The sequence below is a fragment of the Amblyomma americanum genome, chromosome 1, assembly GCF_052857255.1.
Source record: "Amblyomma americanum isolate KBUSLIRL-KWMA chromosome 1, ASM5285725v1, whole genome shotgun sequence".
NCBI classification, from domain to species: domain Eukaryota; kingdom Metazoa; phylum Arthropoda; class Arachnida; order Ixodida; family Ixodidae; genus Amblyomma; species Amblyomma americanum.
Window position 1 is genome coordinate 174,767,911 of NC_135497.1, and position 18,876 is coordinate 174,786,786.

The 18,876-nt window shown below is 45.3% G+C and overlaps 1 protein-coding gene across 3 annotated transcripts; it reads right to left on the reverse strand.

The window, feature by feature from the left end:
- Nucleotides 1-539: 539 nt before the first annotated feature.
- On the reverse strand, nt 540-17,775 carry LOC144114230 (snRNA-activating protein complex subunit 3-like). Of its 3 annotated transcripts, none has more exons than XM_077647825.1 (10): nt 17,645-17,775; nt 17,366-17,565; nt 12,330-12,407; nt 12,063-12,159; nt 11,494-11,646; nt 10,497-10,631; nt 6,886-6,968; nt 4,353-4,517; nt 1,950-2,060; nt 540-817 (listed from the first exon to the last, which is right to left on the reverse strand). In XM_077647825.1, the coding sequence occupies exons 2-10, from the start codon at nt 17,560-17,562 to the stop codon at nt 670-672; spliced, it is 1,167 nt and encodes a 388-aa protein (XP_077503951.1). In that variant the 5' UTR covers nt 17,563-17,565; nt 17,645-17,775; the 3' UTR covers nt 540-669. The 3 variants fall into 3 exon arrangements, with proteins under 3 accessions (XP_077503951.1, XP_077503953.1, XP_077503954.1); XM_077647827.1 differs by having other exon boundaries at nt 17,657-17,765; XM_077647828.1 differs by lacking the exon at nt 11,494-11,646 and having other exon boundaries at nt 17,645-17,754.
- Nucleotides 17,776-18,876: the final 1,101 nt, after the last annotated feature.

Consider the following 18,876-nt stretch of genomic DNA (forward strand, 5'->3'; position numbering starts at 1 on the left):
ATGTCCTCACGCGACTGCTTCCTCTAGTAGCAGTCATATTGCCTAACTTGAAAGGCCACGGAAGGTGCAGTGTATTATGTACGCAGCTGAAAATCACAAGAATGGTAGTTAAGAACATGTGCAACTATTTGTATATTTAAATTTTTTCTAATTTCTGGCTCAATGCAGCTGCTTATTTTTGTTTTGCTTGTATTTTTTATAACAACATATTTAACCAATAAATTTTCGGAAAGATTCGCACACAAAACTGTTTCGTTTTTTCCTTTAAAAAGTGCAACTAAAAGGCTACAGTACCACGCACTGCAATGTGCGATGCATCTGAAGAGTGTCATAAAAAATTTTCTCTCAAAAAATCCGAATTCGTTCATTTTTGCGTGGCGGCAAGGAAAGAGTCAATGCGCGAACATGTTCTGCAGGCGTTGAAATCGCCCTAACCGAAATGCTTCAGTCACTGCCCCAAACAGTCATTTTGGTGCAGGAGTGGAAGCACTGAAAACTGCACCTTACTGCTCCGAAGAATTCAAGCGTACCATACAGTATGACTTGACTGCAAAACAAAATTTAATTACCAAGAACTGTTTTGAGCTCCAACAACACATACACACCCTTGGCATGTAGCTGTATAAAATGACCTTTTTTGCCTGGCATGCATTATCAGACTAGCGACGATCACACAGCTGCATTCCAATCCTTGTAAGGAAACGCCTGGAAGCTCCCAATCTTCTTATTGTCTGCAGTGTAGTTGAATTTCCGAAAACAGACAGCACAGAAGAAAAAGGGGTCGTCAGGGACACGGCGATTCCCAATTGTCACCCACCTAAAAAAAAGAACAGAAAATTCTGTAAACGTCGCATACTGCAGGTGTCTCAATGCCACAAGCTCTGGCTGGTCAAAGATGGCCTCGCGTATTAATGCTAAACCAAATGCAAGTTTTATTGAAATGTAAACTGGCACCCGACAGGTACAATATACCGAGTTGCTACGATTTAAACTTTTTCACGACCCCTTCACAGCAACAACGTAGCTTGCAATCCAGCTAGACATCCAGTCTTGCATTCTTAATAGATTCTATGACCTTTGCCAACATGCAATTAAAATTCAAAATGAATATCAAGCAGCACTGTGCAGCCCAACATCTTTTTCATCAAACATGACATCCTTTTTTATAGTTACCCTGCATTACCATATTTGTTTGCATAATGAATGCACTTTTTGTAAAAAAAAATTTAGGTATTCATTAGACAGGGTAAAGTTCATATTGCACTCAATTTAATATTTTCCACATTTCAATGACTTATATAAAGGGTGCGTTTATAGTGGGTATACTCGTTATGCAAGTAAATGTGGTATCTTGTGTAAGGTGCTTAGTGAAACCTGCAATAAAAATTCTGCCAGTTGCTCAAACGAAGCCAGCAAACAATGGCAAGTGGCAGTGTGCCTTTCACTTGGATGGGGCAGCAAAGCTTGGAACAGAATATTTGTTGTAGCTGGAAAATAAAGATAGTAAGAGGTGATTGATGCAACTTGCCAGCTTGTTTGGCCATCTTGGCCATTCATAGAGACTGACTGAAAAAGGGGCCACTTTCCATCGGCACCTGGGCAGTTCATCTGCACATTTTCTTTCGTGTGTCAGCAGGGTGATAAGGCTAAAAACAAGGCACTTCTAAGCAATGGAGAACAGCAAATGGGAGCTTCATGTCTTCTCCTTGTCATCCTAACGTAAACAGCAATGTAAGTCGCACTTACATCGCTCACAAAATACCTTGGAGGAAACATTATTAGAAAATAATGAGGACAACTCCAATACAAAGGCTACTACAGCCCCTCACTGAAGATTTGATTCAGGCTGTCACAATGTCTGGCAATACCCGTGCCAACGTGCTTCCACCTTGTGTTTGTAGGTCTTCACTGTTGCAAACCAGCAAAACTTAGCCATCTGAAATACTCACTTGGCTGTGCTCTTGCGGCAGAGGTTACAGAGTACCCGTTTACCTACAGGAAAGTTCTTCACCACAAAGGGGTAGTCCAGCAAATGCTGGCTATCATGGGCATGGTGCATCCTGCCAAGAAATGCAAGTCACCCAATTTTAATCTCCGAGCATTAACCACCAGATAATGATAATATATATAATAACTAATTACGATAGCCAGAAAGACACAGCAACTGTCTCATTGTCAGTTAACACCTCAATTACACATTGAGGGAAGGAATCAAAAAGTAAGTGAAAGGAAAAGAGCAAGAGGCCTTGCGGTGGAGGGCTCCCAGACTAGTTTTGGCTACCTACAGTTCTTTAACATGCACTGACATCACACAGTGCATGGGCCCCTTTAGTGTTCCACACTTTCAGGCACTTTCATTAATATGCTGCCAGTAATGAGACCTAAAAGCATGCCATGCTCAGCATAAAATATGGCACGCACACAGATACTGGCTAAGAACAAATAATATTTCCATTATTCAACCAAGCTTATAATTTCCTGCAGAGGTGTGTAGGGCTAATGCTGCCAATAAAAATGTCCACCCTCTTGTGCTACAGCATACTGCCTATGCCAGCCACACTTCCTAGCACGATGCATGGTGGAAGACACACCATGCCTCCTCACTCATGCCCTACGAAATCATTGGACGCAGTGCCAGACCAGAATGAACTAGAATGAATAAAGACTTTAGATAATGTGGAGCATCATTTTACTCATGTCACTGTACACTTCTACAGACGTGTTGCCCTGTAGAGTTCTCTACTGAGATTGTTGGATACTGCAGTCGAGTCCACTTATAACAATATTCAAGTGCCACGAAAATTCCATTGTTATAACTGATAATTGTTATAAATGGGTTGCACGAAAAAAAGCACAACAACTGCACAGAGGGGTCACGGACGGCAAGTGACATGCAAGCTCCGCCGAGGCATCATTTTGGTGGCCCCGAAAGGAGCCTTGTAAAAAAATACGAGAAGGTTGCCGCGGCTGCCTCTCAGCTTGAGAAATCCCGAAGAAACGCTGGGGTGAAATCACCACAAGCATCTCGCAATGTATTTCTCACTGGCTTGCACGAGAAAACCCCATGTCCGTCAGCCTTGCTTGCCTCACGCGAAGCTTGCCGACATCCTTCTCCATGGCCTCTCTTTGAAGCGCTGTAACCCGCCACTACCGGGCTGGAAGTCCACACTGTTAATAAGCAGGGCAAACTGCTTCGCCTTTGTGGCCAGAATCGGCTCCGTGATAGGCAAGTTCTGGGCACGGGCACCAAGAAACCAGTCGTAGAAGGCCTCCTCCTCCTCCTAATAGGCACCTTGTCGAATGCGCTTGCGCCCACTGTCAAGCCAGCACTTTTCTTTGTCGAACTTCTCAGCGGAGCGGATGATCGTCGACACCGTCGGTTGCGATAGTGCGTACTTCTTAACCAAGTCACACACTTTCTTACCGTCTTTGTAGCCCTTCACGATACTGCACTGTCTCCAAATCGATAGCCGTGCGCTTTCTTTCGCCGGCAATGTCGTCCGGTAATCAGCGGGCGGATCAGCCATCTTCCGTTTCGGCGGCGATTCAAACGAGACGGAGAAACCACGTGGCCAGGAACGACTTCGACGCAATCGACTAACACAAACAACCAAATCCGTTGGCAGAACTGCGCAGAATGAGGGGCAAGCGAGCAGATCAGCGCTGTCGGCGCGTTGGCGCAGTCCATTCGTGTTTCAGAGGGTGGCACACAAATGGGCGTTCGGAGGGGTGGAAAGGCAGCGGGAGTGAGGCGCGCGAGGCTGGCGATGCGGAGAAGGCCGGAAAACAGGTTCTATTGTATGAGCGCACGGCGGGGAGGGTGCAGAGGCTGGAATTTCTTTAATTTTTTTTTCTTTCAAGGATTTCGCATTCCACTACAGTTTGGCGCGAGCACTCAGGAGCCAGACTTTATTGTCATAACCTATAATGCAGTATGGGGGCATTGCAGTAAGCGGGTTATTTTACCATAGAAAACGTACAGAAGTGGACGGTGCAGCAGCATTTCATTGTTGTAACCGATATATTGTTAAAGACAGGATCGTTATAAGTGGGTTCGCCTGTATTTATGCAATGTTTTTGGAGTTTAAAGAGTGCCATGCACCTTAAAGCGTTAAAAGGAAAATCACTGTTATAAATCAATGGAAGATGAGCGTTAATAAATAAAGATGCTGCCAGGTTGTTTTTCCAAACAGTCTCATTGCACACATCTTGCTTTCCCAAGGCAACCGAGGCTGGAGAAATATGTCTGGGCTCAGGTGTTACATAATGGTATGCTGTGTATGATTCTCCTTTCAGCTTACACTACATCACCTGGCAACAACTTCATTTAAAATTACTAGCATAGGCCTTACCTTATGTCACTGAATACCAGCAAGTGTTCACAGCTGCCCTGGTGCACGTAGACGTACGGATAGCCCAAGCGAATCTCCAGCTGTTCAAACGTAACGTCCTCCATGATGGCCTTTTTGAATGGTCCCAACCCACGCCGAGGTTTCTTCGCCCACTCTATGATCACCCTGGGATGAAGATTTTCACTGTTTGCATCTCTGCCAGGCACACACACACCATGATAAATGAAGCTGGCTGGCCAATGTACTCATCCGTCTCTTGGATTTTCACACCCGAGCAATGCCTGACTGCAAGGCCAAGCACAAGCCAAGCAGCACTTCTTAGTCCTTCAACGCAGTGTCCCAATGTACCACGCCCTCATTTTCATACAGCACTTCAGAGCAGATTCCTTTGGCAAAACATTCCCAGAAGGCAGCACTTACAAACAAAAACACCAAGTCCATCATGAAAGCCAGCAAAGAAGCACACATACGACACCTGATGTGAACTCATCGTATTGTGGTAACTCTAGCCTAAATAAAGAATATACTGACATAAACGACATGAAAAATTACCTCTGCATACACTGTTTCCGAAGACTTCATTTTTTACCAGATGCTGGAAAAGCCCCCTTTCTGGAAAATAAATTATGAACTTGGAGTTTTCATTAATTACCAATAGTGGGCACTTGTGCCACTAAGCTGCTATTTGAAACGACATACTGGAACTCATTCCCATGGAAATTTTTGCATCTGACCCAACAAATAGTGCGTACTAGTATAAGCTTCTACAGGTCTTACTGCCCCATGATGCGCGTTATTCCACAAGACAATGTGACAACAGCTGCCTAAGCTGTGTGCATGCTCATCGAAGGAGGAAACTGTTGAAAACAGGCAGTAGCTATAAAAAATGTGCCAGTGACAAGCCATTGCCACTCTCAAGTTTGGTTATTAAGCATCAATGAAAGAGTGTATAAAGTGGACGGGAATGGACTGATAAAGGATGTCGCGTGCCCCCTGAGGCAGTGCACAAACAATTAGCTGCTATGGACAAATAGTTTTCTTCTATTCCAAATGAAACGTGCACTTCTGTCTGGGCACGAACACCCCTTCTTACAACCTGCCTTTTTCACAAGTTCTGGCACCCTCTGAAAAGTGGGGGAAATTCATTTGCAACTGGTTGAAAACAAATGTACATAAGAGAAGCAGGTGTGATCTGCTTCCATGAGGAGCCAGCTGCACCTGCGAAGTGGCAAGTATGTGCTTGACAGCTGCTACCATCCCTCATGTAATACCCCTTTAATGGGGCCTTTGAGGTTGTAATAAATAAATAAAGCATGTGCAGTTCATTAGTGACAGGCACATGCACAATAGGAGCTGGCAATTTTTTCTCAACCAGTGGAGCTGAAGGAGAAGAGGTATGTATGCATGCGCAGAGCGGCCTTGTGAAAAAGGCGGACTGCCAAAACAGGTTTACGGTTTACAGGAGTTTAGCGTCCCGAAGCGACTCAGGCTACGCAGGACGCCGTAGTAAAGGGCTCCGGAATTTTCGACCACCTGAGGTTCTTTAGCGTGCACTGATATCGCACAGTACACGAGCCTCTAGAATTTCGCCTCCATTAAAATTCGCCTGCCGCGGCTGGAATCGAAGTCGCATTTTTCAGATCAGCAGTTGAGCGCCATGACCACTGAGCCACCGCGGCGGCTAACTCCGCTAAAAACAGGTACCATTAACTGGTTTTCTGAACTCGTGCTAGTTTCATACAGAAGTCCGTGCTGAGTGTCTTGAATTTTGGATTTACCTACTTCCCGAGGTACAGAAACATAAATTAAGTTAGTTATTATAACGGGTGCAGCACATTGCTCGATGAAGAATTATGATTTATATTGTTCGTAACTTTACAATTTAGGCATTAAAGGGTAAGCTACAGCCCCTGCGCCACACGGTTACAGCAACTTGGTGATGGTGCCAAATGTCACAGGTCCAAAGTGTCGCTTGCCTTGCAACCACAGCAACACACAACCATTATCCTGAACATCCAAGCAGCGCGCTCTTGAACTGGAGAATATTTGCAGCAGGCTGGAAACCAATTTTGCAGCCACTGGAGCAAAATGCAAGACAACTGCACTGGTGCCAGGATCAAGACAGTGTGCAGCCCACCAGAACTATCCCCAGAAAGGCTAGACGGTTCAAATTCTGCAGCCACGTCAGTTTTTTTGAAACACAGCCATATGAGGAGGCACAAACACAGGATATGAACTAAGTGCCCAATATAGTACCACTATTACTGTTCCCTATGAACAGGTGTTGTTACTACTGACATCAGAGTCTCACGCCCCTAATTGTGCTCTATATAATTACAAGGACATCCATTTGAGAGAATTTACTCATTCGTGGTGCTTTCTTTCAGTGCCACAGATTGATTAATTCGCCATACAAGGCATAGTAAACAAAGAAACACACAAGAAAATTTTCTGCTTTACAAGTGCACAAAAAAATACCTGCGCAAAACAAGGAAGAAATTTGCGAACCTCCAAAAATATATCATGTACTTACTCGCTGTAGTCCCTACATGACGGATCAGACATGTCATTGTAGAATGTGTCTCCAATGAAAAAGAACCCTGATTTGTAGACTTCCTGCAATGCAAAGGAGAGGCATGGCAAAGTTTAAATCTGCCAAGAAGTGCTCACAACACTGCAAAACAACGCTACAGTAAAACCTCGTCATTTCAGAGTTCAAGACATCGGGAGAACTGTGAATTAATGAATGCCCTCCTGTAAATTGCAGAAACTGTTTGCATCACAGTAAATTTATTTGGCGAAAACCAAGGTGGCAGTCATCTGCTATCGAGAGGAAAACTGCACAGCAACAATGATTTTTCTTAATGTCAGATGCAGTACCACGTGCACACTCTCTGGACTGTTAATGCGGATCTGATCCAGAATGATGAAGGCCTCCATGGCCTCCTTCGCAGTGCAACACGGCAGCAGTGGAGCTCCCTCACAAGTGACATTGTCGCGTGTGAAGAGGTACCAGAGCAAAAACTGCAAACAGTGCAAGACGAGTGCACAGTTCCACTCCAATAAAAAAAATGGGAGGATCACGCGACCAGAACCAAGGGAAACACCTCAGAGACGCCCTCTGGAGAGAAAATAGAAAGACAAGTGACACACCAATCAGCGACACAATTGAAACTGTGCAAAACTGTATTCAGCTGGCAGGCCAACAGTGGCGCGAATCCACGCAAATTTCAGGCGGTTACTTGGCTCTACAGATCCCCCCGGCCCCAAACTAACAAGTCCCAGATGCGGGTATAGCCAGAAGTACCGACAAAGCCGCTGCCATCAGGAAAAGCCTGGCTGACCGGGGGCGATACAGAAGAGCAAAGTGAACAGTTGACAAGAGAAGGCTTGAAAACATACCCTAGCAAAAGGCCTTCACCGTCCAGCTACAAACCCTGCATAGTGCCCCGCGCGCACAGTTAAATGCGGCACATTTAACGGTGGATGCTTTCCAGTTGAGTAGAATATCTTCACCTGCGCTCCTAATGTACAAAAAGCTGCCTGATTGAAAACACTTTGTATTTTTGGACCTTTTCGTAACCTATGTCGGTATGGTCCTTTGGTTTGCGAACCCCTCTCTTGGGATCTGGATTTGGTTTATGGAGGTTTAACGTCCCAAAGTGACTCCGGCTATGAGGGATGCCGCAGTGAGGAAATCCGGAAATTTGGACCACCTGGGGTTTTCTAATGTGCACTGACATCGCACAGTACATAGGCCTCTAGAATTTCGCCTCCCTCGAAATTCGACCCCCGCAGCCCGGATCGAACCCGAGTCTTTCAAGGCAGCAGCCGAGCACCATAACCACCGAGCCACCGCGGCGGCTTCAAATTAATGAGGTTTCACAGCACCAGAAGCAGAATTAGTTTCCACACTGGTTATTGTTTCATGGTGCAATCCCTGTCAGCCGAGTATACAGCGACTACAGCTCCACTGAAGAGCACGGCAGCGTCAGTGCAACACGAGTGGTCCAGTACGGGGACATGCTACATTCAGAAGCATTCAGCAAGATTTAAACGTGAGAAAGTTTCAAAAGTCAACAGTGCAGTGTTTGGTCAGCAAATTAAACACAGATGTAGTGCAGCAATGACAACATGACAAACAAGATTGGAAAAGTGTTGTCACTTTAATGCTGCATCTGTTTCTAAATACAGAATAAACCGATTAGTCCAGTCACATATGTCTTGCAAGTGTTGCCAACGTACCGTAGTTACAAGATTGCAAGTCAACCCCCATATCGCATGTCAGGAAAAATAACAAGAAACGCGTGCCCGCAAGCACGTTCCAAAATGAAAATGTATTAGGCACTAGACTACGTGTCCACGCTTGCACCATCACCTCGCTAGTGCTGCCGTCATCATCACTGCTGCGGTCCCACAGCACGTCGTTCTAACATCATTGACCCAGTGAAATCCCCAACTTTGCAAACATCCGCACCACGGCATCGCGTAAAACAGCTGAAAATTTTGCCTCGCTGCAGCCGCCACACGTGCATCACCCGTGCCGAAAAGTCTAACTTGCGGCCAGTCACGCAGTTGTTCGTTTCTTCGGCATAAAGGACGGCAGCCATCTTGAATGTCGCCATGAATGAGTGCCGAACACTTACCAGCCCTGGAGTACAAATGATGACTGACGAAGCACTACACTAAAAACTGGTAAAACGTGGGCAGTCAAATATGTCAAACAGAGCCAAAGAGAAACTAGGCATGAGCGGCACTGGCTCTTCCAAGTGCTGCCATTCCGAGTGGTGGTGCTCCCACGGCTGGAGCCGCAGCCCTTCCATCAACTATCGACACTCCCATGAGCGCCAAATGCGCAGTTAAAGGTTAAAAAGAAATGAAAAACCCTACCAAACAAGCGCGCAGAATAGCCGAATGCTACTAGGTAAAGCCGTAGAGCAAACATAAAATAGCAAACACCCTGTAGCATCCCAGGTATCTTGTTTGTCTTGCCTTTATTTATGGAGCCATGCTTTGATTTGATTGTAACTTGAGCCCCACTTTGGATTTTCCAATTTCAAAAATAGGTCGACTTATAATCACGCAAAAAATGGTCTACCAGAGCGCATTATTCTAGAACTCTCAACAAGTGTGTGGAGCACTGTACAGGCTGCATCCCAATAATGAACTATTGGGGACAGAACTGCCCAGGACGCGGCTCCAATGGCCGGAGCAGGGAAAACTGCATCGCAGCGCTATCTAGTGATGATTCACCTGGTTCAAGATCAAAAATAAGCGCATGCGCATCCTAGCTTGCCTACAAGTGTGTACTGGCTGAACGCCTTGACACGAGTTGCTTTTTGCCCATGAATCTTCCACGAGATACCACCAGGAAGGCATTGGTTGAAAGCGTCTGCTGCGGTGGTCGCAAGGCAGTTGTCATGGCTTTCGCCGAGCCAGAGCGGTATACTCTTAATCAAGCGTGCATTGAATGGCAACATTTTTTTCCCCGTTTTTTTCTGACTGCGTCTCTTTTTGCAGTCTTTTCCCAGACAGTCGAACATAGACTATGTGGAAAGGGAAATTTGTGCCCCGTGCCCTGGGAAGCGTTATCTGAATTTGATAGCGCATCACAGAGGCATTACATAGTGGCATCTCATGGAAGGTTCCGGGGCGAATAGCAACTCACGCGAACGAGCCAGCAAGTACAGGCCTGCACCCAAGCTAGGGCGCAAGCTTTATCTCGAACCAGGCCAAACATCACTAGATGGCGCAGTAATGCCGTCTGACTTGCTCCGGTTGGCGGAGCCACGTCCTGGGCACTTCTCTCCGCAATAGCACAGTGCACCAGCAATGTGCAGTGGGCTACAAAAAGAAAAACTAAGACTAACTAACGGCTCTCAAGCAAGGTGCATGTGCCCACCTGGCTTCTAAGTCTATGCGACTATACATCAGTGCAAGTGCTGCCTCTACTACCTAGCAGATGTGGCAAGGTAGAACTTTCTTTTTACAGGGAAGATTGCTGCTTGAGCACTCCACACAAATGTGACGTTAGCTGCGAGCTGCGCACCACATGGGTCCATCAACAAACAACTTGAAAAATGGGTTCCCTCCTCAAATTTGATATGAATGCCAAGAGAAGTTAAGAAAGATAAATAGCCTTACGCCAGCTGTTGGTTCTCGAGGCTTGTCGGGGTTTTCACTGAAATCTCCAATGGGAACATCATCGGATATACACTGTATCTTTGCACGCAATTCAAGCAATGTTTGGCTGCCAAGCACTGCTACTTCTGACAGGATCTGAAAAATAAAGGAGGCAGCTGCAGTTGCACAACGACCAGGATAATGCCCCATCATCCTAAACATGAACAAACACCAAAATGCTTTTAACGAGCATCAAATACCATAACCATCAAAACAAAATGGTTGGAAGAACTCTACAGTAAGCCCTTGAGAATATTGAGCCAGCAGAATATGCCCCTATGAAAATATCTGCCATGGGGTGCACAAAACTCGCAGGGTACAAACTACCTCCATGTTTTACAGTGCACTGTTACTGCTTTACCACTGCCATAATGCCATTACAGAGAAGGGCAATTAAAAAAAAATAAGAGCATTTTCACTTTCTGTTAATTCCAATTACAAAATACTGGCTGGCTTGCTCTATTTTCAATGCATTTAAAAGCCACCTTGTTCAACTTGTGATTTCACTAACCCATATTTTTAATCTTATACTTTTAACATAATCGATGCACATATGTGAATGCGGGAGCCGCACAACTAGTCATGCGGTACATACCGCGAGCAGTGAGAAGTGGCGCAGTCTGCACGTCACCAATTTCATGATCACTGGTTGTGCTGGCTGTATGCACAGGGAGCAGAGACTTTAAGACAAACTTGAAGTAATCAGAAAATATGTTCGTTTTATCAGTCCCAACTTTGGGCTCAGCAGCCTAACACCATAACCACTGCACCACAGCACTGGGTAAGCCCTAAATTCAACAAAAAAAATGCTCTCCACATTGTTTCAACGCGGGCTGCTTCTCCCATAGCAGACACAAGGCAGGTTCTAGTTCTGAATGAAAATGGCGTGGCCTTTCTCTTGCTTTTTGTGCAGAAAGTTTCAAAAGCAACATGCCAAGAATGTAACAAAACTGCTCACCGTGAAAGGAAAGTCATTACAACCCCTGTGCACTTTAGTAAAACAAACTGGTGCTTTGATGGGCTTGAAGACCTGTACTGTCAGTATAACTTCCCCACTGGGAACCCTCTCGGTATCTGGGGGCTCGACATGAGAGTGTTCGTTCACCAGGTTCTTGGAGCAAGGGAACGAAATAAAACAAAAGGAAACATGTGAACAGACAAGATAAAGTTAACTCATGTTTTCTGCATTAATGCTTACTGCCTGCACAATGAACCACTCTACAATAAGCAATCACAGTACTGTTAACCCCTGAATAAGGCGGGCGAAGGAAAGTTGGAGGGTGAGGCATGAATGGATTCTAAGAGCCCCAGGAACACCAAAAAACTCCAAGGAACCCAATAACTCTGTTCAACTCAGTTTGAGAACCATTGCTAATAGTAATGACACTGGCATTGAACATTAATTCAGCACGGAAGCGGCAATCTTAAATGCAGGAAAAGTACATACAAAAGCCTCTCATTAGAAAAGTACCTTATACTAGCTTCACTTGAAGGCTAATCAAACCTACAGAGTATTTATTTACGTACCACACTTGTGAGCGGACAAGACCTGCGCACGAGAGAAGCTTCCTTGTAGCGATATGTCATATCTTGTTGCTGCTTCTGCAACTTTTTTTCCAGTTCCCTGCACATAAGTATTCATAAGCTTGTGTTACTTATCACTCGTAATCAGTCACGTCTTTCTTTAATGATGATTTCAGCAGAGGTACACAGATATGTCCAACATTACATCAGTAGACTGCAGTGAACTGAAAAATATAGGCTAAAATCGAACGAATCCACCGAAGAACTCACTTTATGGTGTTCAGGTCAGTGACTTCTGGAACTTCTGTACTGTCCAGCTTTTCTAGTCCACAGCAAAGCTTGTCTGGGCTGAAAAGAAAGGAAAAAAACTCGCAGGACGGTTATGACTTATGTAACGCGAGATACAGCGATAGCTGTGTAGGCATTTAGTTTTGGCAGGCGGCTCTCCCAAACAGAGCCACCCATAGGGTTATGCGAACAAGGTTGACCGTGATATAAGGTGAGTGCATTAATGACCGGTGGCTACGTTAATGACATCCGCCAATTACGCCATCGGTGACGAAAGCCAGGGACGGGCACCGAACAGCTATCGTTGTAAAACACAAGGAAATCCTAAATGAAATTTGATGACTACCCAGCCGAAAATACAACAGGGTCTAATTGAGAAATTCCCAATTGTGCTTCTGGAACCAATTGGAACTCTCCCAATTGGACCATACAATTGGTCGCAAAACACAGTTGGTTCCAGTTGGAGCCTGTAAGAACAGCTGAACATCTGTTGGCTCCCAACTGAAGCGGAAGCTCGAAGTGGGCACAGGCGAGCATGCATGACACATAAGCCATTGGAACACTAAAACCCAGAAGAGGCGACAAAAAACAAGAGTGCTCAATCTATGTCCACTAAAATGAATTTTTGTCAGTGTTATTTACCATTCAGTGGATCCTCCTCCTGGAACCAGTGGCGCTGGTTCATTCAGTAAAGTTCAGCACGACCAGAGAGATAGTGGAAATGATGAAAACAATTTAGTAAATTAAGCAGATATTTTTTTTTCAGGAAACTCATTTTTTCGCTCTTCTGTGCCTGTACAGAGCAATATAGAGAACTCAGTCATGAAATCAGGTTTTCAATTGGAAGCTCCAAATATGCACTCCAATTGCACCCCCCAACTGGATGATCCAATTGAGCTGCTCAGTTGGAGTCGTGAGTTCAATTGCCTGACCCATTGAGTCCATTTGTTTCCAAGTGGATACAATTGGTACGCATGCCCTATTGGACCCAATGGTATTTTTTTCTAGGTGAATTGTATAACTGCCAGTACCGTATTGCTCAAAATTAAGTACTGCTACTTGAATTTCAGGTCAGATAGAATACTGTTAGTGGAATATTGCACCGAGCAAACCAAAAATCAGATGATTATGGTTTATGGGGGTTTAACATCCCTGTAAGGGATCGATGATCCGCGGGGTCATTAGGACAGCTGCAGGCTCCCCTCGAACACCCCCCTCCTTGGTCCCGGGCGGCGGTGGAGCGCGCTGAAGAGAAGCACCCATCTTGGGGTCAAGCACCCCTGACAATGATGGCCGCACACTTAATTTTCGCACGCTGGAAGCCCCCTCGTCTTGACAAACACCGGACGCGATGCGACCTTGCGACAAACAACTCGTGGGAAAATCTTGAAAAATAGTAGTCTTGTCAATGAGGGGAGCAATGGGAATGACGGATGGACTGCAGCGGCCAGATTTGAGAACCCCATCGAACGGGTATCAGCGTGGAATTTAAGCCACGCATGTTCCTCTAGAACGCTAATCCCTCTGGGAAAGTCGGGACTGAGAGGGCAGTCGCACACAGCGAAAGCACCCCGCCGGAGACTGATGACAGCTCTAATTGCGGAACGACACCCGGGTTGACGAGCTACGACAAAACCGATTGCTAATCCCCCTGGGAAAGTCGGGACCGAGCAATGTACCATTTTTGGTGTTGTTTACTTTAGGGAAAGGGTTATATGCCTTACGGACATTGGAGGGCCGGCCATACACCTGTTTAACCAATCACGTTTATAGTTTGACGTGTTTGGACGCTACTGAATATGGCCCGGGCCTTTAGGTCTTTAAAACCAGGGCCCGGAGCCCTGGAAAATCGTTCTCGGCTAAGGTCAGATGTAATGCATCTTCAGCTATGCCGAGTAGGGGCCTCCCCTAGTGTTAGCGAGTTCTACCTTTTTGTTGTTTAACTTTTTTGCCACTTTAATTGTCTCTCGAGTATCAACATGTTTATAATGTAAATATCTGTATATAAAACAAATCAAGCAACCGTCTCTGGCGGTAGGGCACCTCTGGTGCGAAGAAGATAACGAGACTAGTAAGGCTTGCAAGAGAGACCTTACAACTTTACTGTTCCCAAAGTGAATCAGGCTATGAGTGACGCCGTAGTGACGGTCTCCAGAAATTTCGACTGCCTGCAGTTCTTTAACGTGCACTGACACCGCACAGTACACGGGCCTCTAGAATTTCGCCGCCATCGAATTCAACAGATGGGGCTGTGATCGAACCGACGTCTTTCGGGTCGGCAGCAGAACGTCATAACCACTGAAACACCACGGTGGCTGTTCAAATCTTGATGCAATGCAAACTAAGCATCCTGACGCATCATAACACATGACCACCATTAATGTAGTTCAAGCTTTGGAAAAATACGAGACATAAGCATAGTTCTAAAATGCTTTCACACGGTGAACGCAAGTCCTGGGTGCACTCGAACCTGTTCATTGAGGGTTAGCAAGCAGGAAACAAATGCAGAATTATACCAAGCCCTATAAAAAGGCCCTGGCTTGATTTAGATGTAAGACATGTTTTTAGTGTAATGGCTCGTTTCAAGAATATTGCAGGTGACTAAGGACTAAAAGATGATCCTTTTGTGAGTAACATGTCAACATGATAAAGTGAGGTGTAGATTGTGCATGCTAGCTTAAAAGGTTGCTCCCTACTGATTTCTTTGCTTTGACATTCTGTGGGGACATCGAGTGCTGCAAGTCTTTTGCTGCACCTGCCACAAATAGCAGGTTGACTCGATTTGACCACGAAAGATGCAGGTATGTCTTATTCGCTGCCAGCATGAAGCTACTACAAAATTTCCTATCGCCTCTTATGCCTGCGGTCTAAAAGGTGCTCTAAAGAGGAATCTGAACTCGTATTTTTACCGCAGGAACACTGCCTACACGTTCCGGGCATTCTTAGAAACTCTGAATTATTGTCATATGCGGCCGATTGTCCTAATTAAATCGGATTAAACGTCCCGGCTCCCACCTTCTTTTTTAACTCAACGCGGTAGGTAGGCGGAGTCAACCAACGTGTGGATTGCCTTTCAACCAGTCTAGTGGCGGCTTCACTTTCGCTTTTATCGTGTTTTTAGGTTTCTGTGAATAAATAGCTTCAGTCACAGACAATATAGCTGCAAATCAGGTTCACGAAAAAAACATACAAGTGGACTCTTTGATTTACATATCACTACGCTTATGGCAGAGCGGTGAGCCGCCACGGGACTGGCTGACGCATTGGTTAACTCCTCCTACCTATCGTGTTGAGTTAAAAAAAAAGGGCGGTAGCCGGGACGTTTAATCCGATTTAATTAGGGCAATTGGCCGCACTGGACAATAATGTGAAGTTTCTAGGAATGCCCGGAACGTGTGGATAGAGTTCCCACGGCAAAAAGATGAGTTCAGATTCCTCTTTAGTGCACCTTGAACTGCAGATGAACTACACAGACCTGACTTGATATTTCTCAGCTCCCTCCTTTGTTTATGTAAGCAAACGACAACTTTTTCAAAAGACAAGGTTTTAAACATGTCCTTTGAAGTTCCTGCCAAATTGAAAACAGACAGATTTTTTTACTGGCTCTGTCCTAAAAAATGAAAAGCTATATACCCAGTGGGAAAGATTTTCTTAGAGATATTAAGATTACACCACACTGTTTGGTCACATAGATGCTTCATAATAATCTGACAATTATGTCTGCCTGGTGCTAAATTTCACAGAGGTATAGCGCTGTTTTTACATAATCCACAGTTATAATGCAGTTGCAACAACCCTTCTCAGATAACTTTTAAAACAAAACTAGTTTGAATAGGGCTGGTTTTAGAAAACACTGTAAATATGTGAGCTGCACCATCAGCTATATCAAGATAGCTCGCATCTGACGTCACAGGCGCCATGATGGTGAACTACGCATAGCTTCGGCAGTGCAGGCCAGAACAGGTTTCAATAAGCAGACTGCCGAAAAGTGGTCCTTTTCAGATATCTTCTGTCTCACGAGAATGGCAACTGCTGCGACGTCACTGCCAGATATATGTAACGCTTCAATGTGTTCACAAAGGAAGTCAACCTGCAAGTCGCCCTTTGTGATGTCTTTCACCAGATGTGCAATGTGTTCCCGAGCTTAGTTACCAGAGGCAGTGTGCTCTGTTTTTCACCAAGAACAGCACAGAATCATGGCTAAGAATCATTTACCAACTAACTCAACTCTCCATTCTACTACAGTGGGGTGAATGCTTGCCCTATTAAACCCCATATACCAATACCGTTTATTATACTCCTGCTGTTGATATGGTTGGTTAAAATGGTGACTGTGTTTAATAGGTCACACATACAGAGAACCAACAGCGGCCTTTGTCATGCATGCAAAGGTTCGTCATAACAGCAGCAATTTTATTCGCTGTACAACAAATGTTCTGGTTCCTTTCTATGAGCCCAGTCAATACTTAGAGACGCGTGCGCTTAGTGATATTGATCACTTCACGAACCGCGTCTAACAGATACGCATCGCAGCGAAAAGCACAGTGACCAGACCAATACATCTGTAGACGCCCTCATGACATACACAATACGGTGACCGGGAGCGAAAAGCACATTAGATTTGCACAGGGCACCTCCACGAAGTTTACATAAATCACGACGAAGAACGCGGCGCGTCTGAACAGCGTTCGATCTTCAAGAACACATTCCAATGAAACGCGCAGCGCTCGGGCCATCACAACCACTAGGCTCCATCTGAAAACAGCTCGGAAGCTAATGTCAACTACAGGCCTTAAAACAAGCTTGTCTAGCTCTGGCACATTTGACCAACATAGGGACTGCGTCGAACACTTAGCAGTGTGCTGCCCGTTTGCTTCAGTAGCAACTGCAGCTTAACTAAACTTTTCATGTCATTTATGCATTCACAGGCTATGACACAAGGGATGACCGCACTGCTGGACGCGAAACGCTAAGACTACGATGCAAAACTTGCAGAAAAAAATGAACGCTATACTCACCGAAACTCGTCCTCCAAACGTTTTAGCTCAGATTCCGAGATATTCATAGCTTTCCTGATAGCTTCCCCGATATTCATGCCATCGAATTCGTAATATCGCGATGCTTCCAAGGGGTTTGTCCATTGTTTCTTGAACTCTGCCACTTTCACGGGCTCGCTGATAAATTCACGACAGTTGGGCTCGTGAACTGCATCCATGAGCTGAAAAAAAAAAATTAACTGTTGTCAGCGTTAAAAGATACTTGCAGCCAGTTCTTGGCGCCTTGCTTTGAACACACACCACTCCCGTTACCTCTCGCACCAACACTCGCTTCGATGTAGTTGGGGAGTGAGTCTATTTCTGCGTCCCTCAGCTAGAGTTCACTCTACACTCTACTACCTCAGCTCAAAGCGTCCTGAGGAACATGGATTGGATTGGATCTTGGGGCTTATCTCTAGCCATTACCGCTTTCCGAAGTGGGCGCAAGTGAAGCCATCGACAGTTGGGCGGCATGTGCCGGAAGTACTGGGTCTGCTGTACATTTCAATGTAAAAATTCGCGTCTTTCGCGCCTTCGTTCTCAGTTATTTGCGTTGTTCTCTTGTAATATCTGCTGTTATATGAAGGAAACAAGCAACCTGAATGCGAGAAATGTGAGCATCGTTTGGGGAACCCTGTAATTTATATATAATTATAATTGTTTTTTTTAGGAAAGGAAATGGCGCAGTATCTGTCTCATATATCGTTGGACACCTGAACCGCGCCGTAAGGGGAGGGATAAGAGAGGGAGTGAAAGAAGAAAGGAAGAATTAGGTGCCGTAGTGGAGGGCTCCGGAATAATTTCGACCACCTGGGGATCTTTAACGTGCACTGACATCGCACAGCACACGGGCGCCTTAGCGTTTTTCCTCCATAAAAACGCAGCCGCCGCGGTCGGGTTCGAACCCGGCCTGTAATTTCAGAGAAACCGAAGAAAACAGGCATGCAGGTCTCACCATGCCGCGGCAAAGGGATACGTGCATTGAACACTATTTTCTGATCTGGTTCTTGACTTACGAGCATAATTAGGTCAAGTAGTGGAATTACAATGAGTCTAGGTCATCTTAAAAAAAAAAAACAATGGCGCGGAAATCCTGATACTTGACTCGTTATACAGCTACCGTTGTTTCAGTTTCGGTTTTCTGGCGGACGATGTCGCTTCTCATAAATGGCAGGTGATGTTTATCGCTTTGGTGTGTCATTTACCTTCCAGACGCGCTTTCAATCTAACTTTATAGCACAGCCACGTTTCATCTACACAGCACGAGAGAAACGACTGACGAGAAAGACAAATGCAGCAGCGCATGTGACAAGCGCTGTTAGAAGTCAACTGCACCAAGCATCCCGAATAAAAGCCCATTCAGGCATAATTTGCTACAGTACGAAACAGTACTTGATACACTCCGTCGAAAAAGCGGTACCGATATACCTTTTGGACACGCTAATGTGAACCACCAGAACACCGACGGCACCTCACCAGATTGTGGCCTCGCC

Coding starts and splice junctions, on each gene's coding strand:
- LOC144114230 (XM_077647825.1), bottom strand. CDS start 17,562: ATGGATGCAGTTCACGAGCCCAACTGTCGTGAATTTATCAGCGAGCCC. Junction 4,518..6,885: donor TCATGTAGGGACTACAGCGA/GTAAGTACATGA, acceptor TCTTCATCCCAG/GGTGATCATAGAGTGGGCGA. Junction 2,061..4,352: donor CTGGTATTCAGTGACATAAG/GTAAGGCCTATG, acceptor ATTTCTTGGCAG/GATGCACCATGCCCATGATA.